We start from the raw sequence: 12,615 nt of genomic DNA, 5'->3' as shown, positions 1-12,615 counted from the left end.
TTCCCTATTAATCGTCCTTCTTCGTCTTCGTCGATGTTCCGTTTCAATATCCGTGATTTCTCTTGGGAGAATCGCGCTTCGATGATTTCGCCTCGTGGAAGTTTTGCCTATGCCGCGATTAGTTCCTCCGGGGAAATTGTTGTTGCCGGAGGTGGATCACGGCATACGGTTTTCGGTGCTGCTGGATCTAGGATTCGGTTGGTTGAGAAATACGATGTTGTGGAGGATCGGTGGGAGGAGATGGAGGCTCTTCCGTGTTTTAGGGCTGGGTGTGTTGGGTTTGTGGAGAGGGGGGAGAAGGAGTTTTGGGTGGTTGGTGGTTATAGTGCTTCGAGGACTGTTTCGAGGGTTTTTCCGGTGGATGAGTATTGTAGAGATGCGGTGGTGATGGGATTGGAGGATGGTGTGTGGCGTGAGGTTGGGGATATGTGGGGTGATGGAGAGAATGTTAGGGCTGGGAAGATTGTTGTTGGTGATGATGGTGGTTCTCCTTTAGTTTTCATGCTTGATATGAATGAGATTTTAAGGTACTTTCTCGTTTTGGGCTTGGTTAATTAATTAATTAGTCGCTATATGCATTAATCAGTAAGCCCTTTTCTATACTATATGCTTGTTAGATTTGGCTTTAATGTTTTTGATTGTTTATGTTTAATTGTTTAAGAATTGGACTACTCATTAAAATTGAAGTGACTATTAAGTTTGGTTTGTGGTGTTGTTAAGGTATGGAATTTTTAGTGAATTATTTGTTGTGATTATACATGCGGTTCGATTGGGCTATCACTGGTAAGTATGTGATGTGCTTAGACTATCTCATTTTGTTTGCCATGTGAAAGTAGGTTGATTAATTAACATACTAATGAGGGTTGGGGGACCATTACACTGTTTTCAGAAGCAAATGTTTTATGAGGGGCCTAGCTGTCTTGGTTGTGTGCTGTAAAAGCTAGTTCTCAATGTACGTTTGCAGTTTTATTCAACTTTTAATGTAGTTATACTTCATCTTGTTGCTGCCTTGCTGGTCAAGTTTGTACTTTGTAATGGAATGAGAGCTTCTTCCTTTTTTGTTAAGCTTGATCTGTCATTATATCTTATTATATCATATTTTTTTCCCTTTTTGACAGATAAGTTAATTTTTATGCACTTGTTTGCTGCATGGTAGGTTGTAGGACATGATTTTCTGGAACTAGAGATGAATAACATGCATACTCATATAAAGTGTAATGAATCTTCATGGTCAACTATTCTCTTATTTGGTATTTCCACCAAAAGCATGTTGCCATGTTTGTAGGAACTCAGGCAGAACAAAAAGCTCAATCTAATGCACAAGATTTCACCCACCCACCCGCAACCACCCAGCCCAGTGAACTAACTTAAACCTAATTTCACCCTTCATCTTTAAAAGTTGCTGTCCTTCTAGCAACTATGAATCTTGGATGCAGTGCCGTCTTGTCTTGGCTGCAGTAGTGCAGTGTTATGCAACTTCATCTTAGCAATGTTGTATGACTGTGATGAGTGATGCAGATTTGATTGATGTAAGACTTCAATTCGGACCAGTGTTGCCGATTTTGAGTTCCCCTATTTTCTGGTTTGTGCTTTTTGTTGTTCACTTGTTTTCTGATGGGTTTCCTGGTTTGTGTGACTTGGACTGAGTGTTAGGATTTTTGGTTCTGAGCTGTATCCCTCTTTTTTCCCCCTCACTCATGTCCTTTTGGTGTTCGGTTTGTCTTTGGTAGCTTTGAACTCAGAATCCTTTGTTTGGATATCAGTCCCCGCTTGTTTTTGGTACATGGTGAGTTAAGGCCATTGTTTTATTATAAGGCTTGTACTCAATTTAAAATATCTCACACCTATTATGCATTTTTAATTAAAATACAGTTGATTTGAATGGTAGTTGTGATTGTGATTTTTATTCCTTATATATAGGGAGTGTATCGAGAGGAATTCGTGCTAGTATCTCACTTTTTGTGTTATGATTTCATGTTTTGCATTCCTACCTCCATTGTCCGATCCAAGGTTGTATCTATGGGTATGGGTATGAGTTTGACAAACTTTTTTTTATGTGCAAAATTCTGCGAGTCTTCTAAAATGCTTCCGTTAGTCCAAGTTAAAGTTTAGGTGATTCCAGTAAGGATCCATTTCAAATCTTAGTTGCTATGTGTGCTTGCTAGAAGTGATGCACATTTATTGGAGTATCCATGGCATACCTCCCACCCCCCCAGTTATAATTGCTTGCTTGCAACTTGTTACAACAATATAAATGGATAAAAAGTTCAGTTGTTGAACATTAATTTTCCAGGGTAATAATCAACGTGATTGTTAATCTTGTACTTCATCCACATAGTTTTTCTTGTTATTGCCACAGCCCCCGTCTTGTTATTAGAAGGTAAATAATTAGATAGGCTGTAAGTATTCTTGTCTGTTAGTATTCCTGTATATTAGTATTTTTATCATTATGTTTGTTTAATACGGATAGTCTATAAAAATAATTTTCGTTGTGTAGTTGAAACACACGGGTTATTCAACATGTCTCTCAATATTTTATCTCCATTTAACATGGTATCTAGAGCCTGTTGAGAGACAACCCTAATCGTCAACTACTCGGTGGACCCACTGTCTCCGGTGAATATATTTTTTTGGGCAAACCGTGTTCTCAACTCCGGTTTCCCCCTCTTTGCCTTAGGAAGATATGTTGATTCCTCAATTTTTTGTCCAGCCGTCACTGCCGCCACTGTCTCCGACGATTTTTTTCGACGAACGACCACTCCAACAGTGCCGCACACCCTAGATAGGCCCACCCCTCCACGCGCTGCTCATCTCCACGCGCCACCTGCAACAACCGCGCGTGACTGCGCGTCCATCAACCATTCATGGCGCCGCTTCTTCAGTGTTCGTCGCCCCGAGCTTCTGATTCCATATTTGTCCTCAATTTTTAGTTTCGAGTCACGGATATACGAGTTCCAGTTCAAACAACCCATGTTTTCCTGGTTCAGACGCGTTTTCTAGCACTATTTATTGACCATGATGTCTCAGTCTGAAACAAAGAGCATCTTCACTAACTACACCACCTATCCTCTCTTTGTCGAAAAATTGAATGGATTAAATTATGATAGTTGGGCCGCCGACATCAAACTATGGATGCTTGGTCAAGGTTACGAGGACCATCTCACTCAAAAACCTGAAAAGGTGGTTGTGACTGAAACATCAAAATGGAAACAGATAGATCTTCAGTTGTGTAGTGTCATTAAGTCTACACTTCATCCAGATGTTAAACCGATTTTCCGTCCACATCTGACGTGTGAATCGGTTTGGAGTCAGGCAAAAGTACTCTATACTAATGACACTCAACGTCTCGATGGAGTTTGTCACCGCTTATTGAATATCATTACTCCGAAGACGATAGATGGCTCTATTTCTTCATATCTTGGCACTGTTCATAGTGCACTTCATGATTTTAATGAGTTTCTCCCTCATGCAGCAAGTAATCTAGTTGAACAAAAGAAGGAGTTGGATCAACGCAACACCTTCTTCATTCTCCTTGCACTTTATGGCCTACCCCAGGAATACTCTGCAACTCATGATCAAATTTTGGGGTCTGTTACTGTTCCAGATATGTCTACTACCTCAGCGATCCTCCTTTAAGTACCAGCAAAACATCCAGTTGAGCACTCTATTACTTCAGTTCCGGGTGACATTGCTGCCCTTGCATCTCTGGGACATAATCAGAGTCGCTCTCATGGAGGACCATCCAACTCTAAGCCTCGTCCCAAATGTGAGCATTGTAATCGGCTTGGACACAGTATTGATCGTTGTTCCAAGTTGCATGGTAAGCCTTCGCCTTCGATAAATGCAACTCAACTTGATCTTCTGCCACTATTCAGACTACACCATCTCCACAAGGCTCCCCGACAAATTATGAAGATTATATTATATTAGAATGTAAATAATTAGATAGGCTGTAAGTATTCTTGTCTGTTAGTATTCTTGTCTATTAGTATTTTTGTCATTATGTTTGTTTAATACTGATAGTCTATAAAAAGAATTCTCCGTTGTGTAGTTGAAACACACGGTTTATTCAACATGTCTCACAATATTTTCTCTCCATTTAACAAAAAACATATTAAATTTAATTATGAATACTATAAGTAAGAAGGAAATTTTTTTTTTTTAAAAAGTAGTAATTTTCACATTAAATGTGAGATAAAGCACTGCTTTTGCATTTGGTGATTCTAAATATATTGAATAAGGAGTAATTTTTATCACAATTCATGACATGGTGAAGAGGTGAAACCTCCAAGCCAATGAATTGGACACATGTGGGTAATTTTTTAAAAAAATTAGCCAAACATTGACTCGGGCAGGTTTGCAAAAACCGCCAAGTCATCCCGGTTTTGACCGGTTTAAAAGCACAGGCGGTCTAATATACAGTTCAGACCTGTTACTCATCTAGTTCCCTGTCAAACTGGTTCGACTGGCCGGTCCGTGCTGGTTTTTAAAACACTGGCATAAACTACTTACATCATGTTACTACCTATATTCTAAGCTCTGTATAGAAGAATGGATGGATGAGGCTTACTGAGATAATTAACTGTATTGCTCAATTAGCTTGCTTATCGATCATCTAGTGGACCAGAAGTAGAATGTTTGCCAATCTTACATTGTTCTATGATATGACCAGTTGGATCTATCACTCTGTCTCTGTTGTTAATATGCATCCTAATTGGTTTTTGCCCTTTTTATATATATATTTTACCATTCATATAAATCCTTGTATCGTATTGCTTGAACTTCTTGCAACCCACGTACATAGTAACACAGCATCCTTGATGGCTAAGGCTGTTTACTTGCAAATTTCAATACCAGAACTTTTTACATTGCAAATCTGTAATTCGCTCTCTAATGATGAATACAACTTGCAGATATGACATATCTTCAAATTGTTGGCTATACGAGTCTCGTGTGCCAAAAAAAGCTCCCCGTGGTTCGCTCTTTGGTATTGTAGTAGTAGCTGGTGAGCTGTATGTGTTGACACATTTATATGATGATGATTTCACAGAAAGTCGAAGGCCCAGGCACTATAAGAAGACAGGAACTATGTGCTTTCAAATCTATAATCCGAAAAAGAAGGCATGGAGAACATTGGTCACAAAGTCACCTTTCACTTGCCATGTAGATATTAATAGTGCTGTATTGAGCTCAATTTGTCTGTGAATTGTGTGGTACATTTTATTTGTATAGTTTAGGCATCATTGCCAAAATTTATGTGCATCACATCATTTGACCACCGGGTTCCATGCAGGTGGTGGCTTATTGTATAGTTCATTTTGTATTAGCTGATACCCTATAAATTTGCATATTGATCAGCTATTACTAAAGTGTGTTAAACCTGAAGTATTGAATATATTATAATGGATAAAGAAATAATTGTGACTTGCAAATTGTTAAACTTAAAATAAATTAGTTGTGAATGTAGTTCTACTTGGCACACCTCTTCGATTTTATCCACTTAACAGGACATCTGAAATCAGATTGCACGGGATGATTTTCAAGTTTGGATTAATTAAGATGGGATAACAAATGAGGAATGTTTCTAAATCCAAAAAGATAATTTCTCACCTGTTATTAAATATGATAAGCATATTATAAAATTAGGTTAAACATACTATATTTGTAACTGTTTTTATTTTAATACAGGACATCATTTAGAATTGTCTGTTGAATAAAAAATTTCAATAGTCCTTTTTTTCTTTCTTTCAAATGTTGATCAAGTTAATTTCTCCGTTAACACTTTTCATTAATAGTTTACAAACTAATGAGATGGCATGTAAATAAATTTTAAGTTGTCTTCGATATTTTTTATTTTCGAATATTGTTAGGTATGGGGACTAAATTGACATATTGAACAAAAGAGATACAAAGTCATAGTTTTTGAAACATGAATCATTATTTGGAGTCCCAACCTTCCTCTTCCCTTTATTTTTTTTCTTTTTATTGGTTCGACCATTCTTTTTGTTTTCATTACTTGGTGTCTCAACCTTCCTCTTTCTTTTACTTGTTTCTTTCCATTACTTCGAGTCGTAACCTTCTTCTGCCTTTTCACTCTTCCTTTTGATATTTGAACACTCTCATCAAAACCAACCAAATGAAGAACCTTATAGTTACTATCTTCACCACTTTCATGAGTTAATAAGAAACTTCATCAAACAAATGAGTCATTTTTTCTGCTCCAACCACATTATTCTATTGACGACAAGGTAATGACAAAATAGACTCAGGGTCGTTGTTGATATGATCACAATAAATATCAATCTTGTTTCCATGCTTCAGTGCCCTCTTGCCATTTGTACTTCGTCTCTTTCAGTCCCCAGTAATCTCATGCTATCCAAATCTAACTCAGGTACCTCCACATTATTTCAGAAGTCTATGGTAGTACTTACACTTTTTCATTATTTCTTGTGCTTACGTTTTAAGTGTATCCACATTTAACTCTTTTCAAACCCGATCGAACAAATAAGTAAGACAAACTCGAATATGTGGCAAAAACGTTGTGGTTTGGTGACAACAATGGTGAATGAGTTTGATATCAGAGGAAGAGGATGACGGTGGGCTTTTGTGATTTTTTTTGTCCAGGTATATAACTAAGTTAACAGATGTCAATTTAGTCCAAATAAAAACATGTGGCAATATTCAAAAATCAAAACTTGATGGATGAATTAATTTGAGTAACCTTAAAAAAAAAAAGTAATAGACTATTTTGTAATTTTGACGAAGTGGAGGACTAAATTGATACAACTTAACAAAATCCAAAATTAAATTGGGTATTTACTCATTGTTTGTCATTTAACATAACAAAAATTACTTATAAAAAATGAAAGGTTAAATAAGTTTTTTTTTATCTATAAATATATCATATTTTGTTTGTAATTCCTCTAAACATTTTCGTTAAAAACGGGACATTTAAATATTTTTAATAAAAAATTTTGATCCCTATCTTAAGTTTACTCATGTGTAAGAATCAAATTTTTAAATGATTTTTTGAAAATATATTTAGAGCATTATAGGAATCTCTTCTATAAAAATTTAGATTTTTTTTAATAAAATATGAATTTTTAAGTGCTAAAAGTTTTAAAAAAGAATCATATTTAATTCATTCTTTATTAAAAAAAATTAAATTTTTGTGAAAAATATTAATATAGTGTTTTAAATATGCATGCAAAAAATCATTAAAAAATTTAAATAATACAAATAAATTGGTTTGAAAATAAAAACTAAAATTATTGATGTAAAATATTTAAGAAAAAATATTTAAGACAAAAAATAATTTTAGAGACTAAAAATCTATTTAAACCTAAAATTATTAGTCATAAAAAAGAATAGGTGTGAGGAGGACTTTGTTTCGACATTTACACTTTTGGGGACCTTGCTACAAAATTGGTTTGGTCAAGTTGGTTTTTATTTGGAAAAATTTACTCTATACCCCATTTTTATACTTATATCCTCACAAATCTATGAAAATGTCAAAAATACCCTTTTTATTATTTTATCAAATTCAAAATCACTTTTTTTTTTTTTTTACCATTTCATGATTTACGGAGCAAGTAAAAAAGATTTCCGGTAAGTAAAAGTTTTTCAGTATCTTCCCAAAAACAATTTAGAAAAATTCTGGTACACTTATCTGAAAAACTTTTTACAAGTTTTCTGGTACAAAAGATATTTACTGGAAAACTCAAAAAAAGATTTCCGGTAAAGAACGGAAAAATGTGTATTACCAGATAACTTAAAAAAAAAATTCTGGAAAAAATGAATTTTTTTACACTCACTTGTGTTCCGGAAAAATTGAAATGAGAATATAAAAAAAAAATGATTATTTTTTAAATATACAAGGGTATTTTTGTATTTTCCTTTAAATTTCGGGGGTATAGGGTAAAATTTTCTTTCGTTTGTTCTCATACATTTTTTAAAAATTTACCTTATACTCCCATTTTTATACTTATACTCTCACAAACTTATGAAAATGCCAAAAGTACTCTCATTTTTTTTTTTTTTACTATTTTATCAAATTCAATTTTTCTTTTTTACCATTTCATCATTTCTGGAACCAGTAAAAAAGATGTTCGATCACTTTCGAAAAATTATTTAGAAAAATTCCGATACATAGAGTATTTTCGAAAAATTTTAACAAGTTTTCCGGTACAGGTATTTATCGAAAAACTCAATAAAAAGATTTCCGGTACATAATGGAAAAATGAGTATTACCGGAAAACTTTCTTCAACTTTTCCGATTTTCGGAAAAACAAGCTTTTCGGTATACACCATTTTTTTAGGTTTAATTATAATTTTAGTGGATCTATTTTTACTGATTCACGAAATTGATCCTCCTATTTTAAAAGTCGACAGTTTTGGTCCATCCTTCTGATTTTTTAACTAAAAAATGATGATGTGATATGTTTTAAATAATGTGACATATGATACGATAATTTAAAATTATTAACACCCATGAAATTAGAATAAAATGCAAGAAAAATTTAGCTTTCAACTTCAGAAATTTTTCATATTTTTAATTTAATTAATAACATATGAATAATTAATGTATCTAGATGGTTCTATATTATAGAATTGTACACATCATTAAAAATATATCAACTTCGTACTTTTTAGTTCAAAAATCTAAAGAGAGACAAAAAAATGTCGACTTTTAAAATAGGATGATCATTTCCGTGAATTAATAATAATAGGGGGACTAAAACTGCAATAATTTTTTTTTAATACACCATAAATAATAATTAATAGGCTAAATTACATTTGCGGTCCCTCAACTTAATTTCAGGTAACGTTTTAGTCATTTATATTTTTTTTCCCCGAGTTGGTCCTTTATTTTAATTTTAAGTGACAATTTGATATTTTATGTTTTAAAATGTCAACAATGTTGTCCTTTTTTTTACAAAAATTCAAAAAAATAATCAAATTTTTCTAACAAAACCCATAAAATTCATTATCATCTTCAATAAAATATAAATTTAATCAAATGCATAACTGAAATCTTGAAATAAACTCATATTTTCATTCTTTATTTGATGTTGTTTGAGATAAAAATATGAGTGTATTTGAATATTTGAGTTATGAATTTGATAAAATTTGCATTATATTGAAGTTGATTATTAATTTTATGGGTTTTGGTTGAAAATTTTGATGATTTTTTTGAATTTTTGTATAAAAAATGATAACATTGTTGAAATTTTAAAACATAAAATATCAAATTGTCACTTAAAATTAAAATAAAGGACCAACTCGAGAAAAAAAAAAAAAAGATAAATGACTAAAACGTTACCTAAAATTAAGTTAAGGGACCACATATGTAATTTAGTATAATTAATACACCATAAATATTTGTAAATAATAATACACCATAAATAATTAATACATCATAAATCGTCGCCTTTTACGATGTTGTCGGACGAACCATTTCCTGAGCAACATCCCTAGATTGAAGATTCAAAGTCACATATTCTTCCTACAACATTACCGTCTCTACCTCTAGCCATATCCATTGAAAAAAATAATTAGTTAAAATCAAATGAATTTAATAAATACTAATAATAAAAAATTTAAACAAATAAAATAATTCAAAAGAATATTTTAAAAAAAAAATCAAACAACTACCAAAAAAACTTGTGGATGAAGTTTTTCGGTAGTTTCCGGAAAAGTCACTATCAAGTCTGTCAGTAGTTTATTTTTTACGGATAACTTAAAATAAGTTTTCCGATAATTCCAGAAAACTTCAAAAATAATTTTCGAAAGTGTATTATGTATCGAAAAATTTTAAAAAAATATTCTGAAAACAATGAATTGTTTAACACTCACTTATGTGTTCCGTAAAAGTTAAAATAAAAAAATGTAAAAAGTTTATATATATATATATATATATATATATATATATATAAAAGTATTTTAAATTTTTTCATAAAATTTTCTGCATTGACTCATACCAAATCATATAACTGATTCTCCTTTTTTTTTTTTTTGAAGTATGCTTCTTGCTACGATTTTCGGTGGGATCCTTCTTGCATGCGTACCTTTTTAGTCCAATATACGAAATTGAAACGAAAATTAACCTTACTATCATTAAGAAACAGTCAATTGACCTATTATGCAAGAATTAAATTGACCTCAAAGTTATTGACTGTCATCTTCTGCTTAGCATTAGTCATTAACTATTTTATTTTTTAATAAAGGATTACTAGTTACTATTTTCCGAGTTATATTTGTTTTATATTCAAAGCGATTATAAAATTACATTTAAACTACATAATATATTTTACTTTTAAAGTATGATTTGACTTTTTTTTATTATTTTCATAATATTATTATATGTTTAAACAATTTGTAACTCTGTACTTCTAAATTGATAGAAAAAAAAAATTGTTAATAAAATTGACAAATTTAAAATGATTGAAATTTATATCTCTTCAAATTGGTATTGTTAGCAACCAAGTCATTAACTTAATTTATTATAAATCAAAGTTGATATATCAACGCGAAACACCACATTACAAGACAAAACAAAATAAACAAACAATGTTATATTAAGACAACAAAGAAAACAACACTGCATTAAATAAAATGTAAAAGTATAATCAAATACATGGAAACCAAAATCAATGCACATAGTTTAATTTAGTTATGACAGTTTTAAGCCATTGCAAAAGTGAAATCAAATTGCCCAATACTAAAAATTGTTTGCAATATAATCAAACACTGACATAAAAATGAACGTAAAACTTAACTTGTTAAATTCCATACTATATTTTAAATTTGAACTCGAAAACTTGCAATTATATGTGAATTTATTTACTTTTATATTTAAAAAAATTAAAAGAACAACCCCACAAAATGATACTAGTACTAAAATATTTGTCCAGTAATTTTGCTAAAATAAAAAGCTGCTAAAGTAATTAAATCTTCAATAGTTATTCCCATTTTACTGCATTAAAATGAATGAATTTGAAAACAGAAAATAAAAACATATGACTGCATGAGAAGTGTTGCAAAATTTAATCTAATAGTATCCAACTGGTTTTCTTCTTCTATTAACAAAGTAAAAGTATATAGTCGTCTTCATTTTCAAACATTTGTTGCGCGTGGACTATAGCATAATTTGGAGTCCAAGTTTTTTTCTTTTTTTTTTAAAGCTTGGTTTCCGATTCTAATTCAAATTCCTACCTTAAACCATTCGCGGTCAAAAAATTATTTAATTAATGTTATGGAAACAGAACAAAAGGGCCCTATTTAAACCCCCCTTCCTTCCACCAAAACATTTCATATCACAAACTCATTAATATTGCACTTCTATATACCAAAATAATTGAATTAGCCCAAAATACAAAAAAGAGCTAGCATTTTCTTTTTTCTATTTTAATTTGTCTTATTAAGTTTCTTGGGAAAAAAGATACTCAATATACATATGGATTTCTCTTATAGAAAGATCCTCTTCACATTTGTGCAATTTATGTTGATATTGGTCACCATTTTTATTGCTTCTCCTCAATCTGGAGTAGCTTGTAGACCGTTGTCATTACATCGTGAGTGGTCAAGGGAATATGGGCTTCTTTGGCAATTGCTTTCAAACAACCCTGCGCCAGGGTCCAATGGAGATCCCACTCACCCGTAGACAACAATTTTTATAGGGAAAAGTTAATAACTTGTTGTTTATTAGAAGGCTGGAAATTATTTGTTATCTGTGTAATATGTAATTAATTATTTGAATTATTTAATTTGTATATAGGCACAAATTCATCTTTAAAATTCAAATAAAGTTTTTTTTAATTTCTCAAGTTGGAAACAAATGTTTTAGTAATGCATGCAGACACAAACTAATCCTAATTAATTTCAAATTCTTGAGAGCTGACACGTGGTTGGAATAATTACATTTTCATTTGCATATATAAGTTTTTTTTTTCAATAGATTACTTCTATTGAAGATAATCTAATTTAGAGACGAAAAACATGGAAATACTGTACTTTTCTAAACTCTTCACTTATTTTTAGTGAGAATAAAATTAGAGAGAGGTTTTATTTTATTTATCATTATTTTTCATCGCTAATTTTATTTTTAGTAATAGTGATAACAATCAATTTGGATATGACATAAAAGTTTCCATATTATTTATTATAAAATTTAACACATGACTTATGTTTTTTTATATTTGAGTTATTTAGGGTTGAGACAATTAAGATGTAATTTATTCTATCAATTTTAAAATAAGTGTCATCTTTGATTGTTTCATACAAATTAAAGAAAAATATAAATGAATTAATGAAAAAATGTACCGTTGCAAAAATAAATTAATAAAAAAAAGTTGAAATTTTACAAAATTACCTTTTTTTTAGTTTAATGAATTTGGATGTTAATATTAAATAATTTTACACTGACATATAATAAAAATTATTCATTTTGTCATGTTTTAGCATAAAAGCGAAATGAAATAATGCGATGTGGCAGAATACATAAATTTCATTAAAACATTGGTGTAAAACTATTTTACACCGACCAACCACATCCTTTTGTCACTCTTTTTTTTTCTTGAAAATATACAAAATTATCTTTATTAACCATTGATTATT

General features: G+C 31.2%; 1 protein-coding gene across 1 annotated transcript in view; it reads left to right on the top strand.

The window, feature by feature from the left end:
* The window catches only part of LOC101509705 (F-box/kelch-repeat protein OR23), a 6,131-nt gene extending 699 nt beyond the window's left edge, over window positions 1–5,432 (top strand). The window contains exons 2-3 of the mRNA XM_073366579.1: window positions 1–527; window positions 4,914–5,432. The exon at window positions 1–527 is cut by the window's left edge and continues 1 nt beyond it. Coding sequence (XP_073222680.1) covers window positions 1–527; window positions 4,914–5,205 — 819 coding nt within the window. The 3' untranslated portion in view covers window positions 5,206–5,432. The remainder of the gene's footprint in view (window positions 528–4,913) is intronic.
* Window positions 5,433–12,615: the final 7,183 nt, after the last annotated feature.

Source organism: Cicer arietinum, chromosome 3 (assembly GCF_000331145.2).
Source record: "Cicer arietinum cultivar CDC Frontier isolate Library 1 chromosome 3, Cicar.CDCFrontier_v2.0, whole genome shotgun sequence".
Taxonomy (NCBI): domain Eukaryota; kingdom Viridiplantae; phylum Streptophyta; class Magnoliopsida; order Fabales; family Fabaceae; genus Cicer; species Cicer arietinum.
Note: the sequence above shows the minus strand (reverse complement) of the source record. Positions and strands in the feature narration are given on the sequence as shown.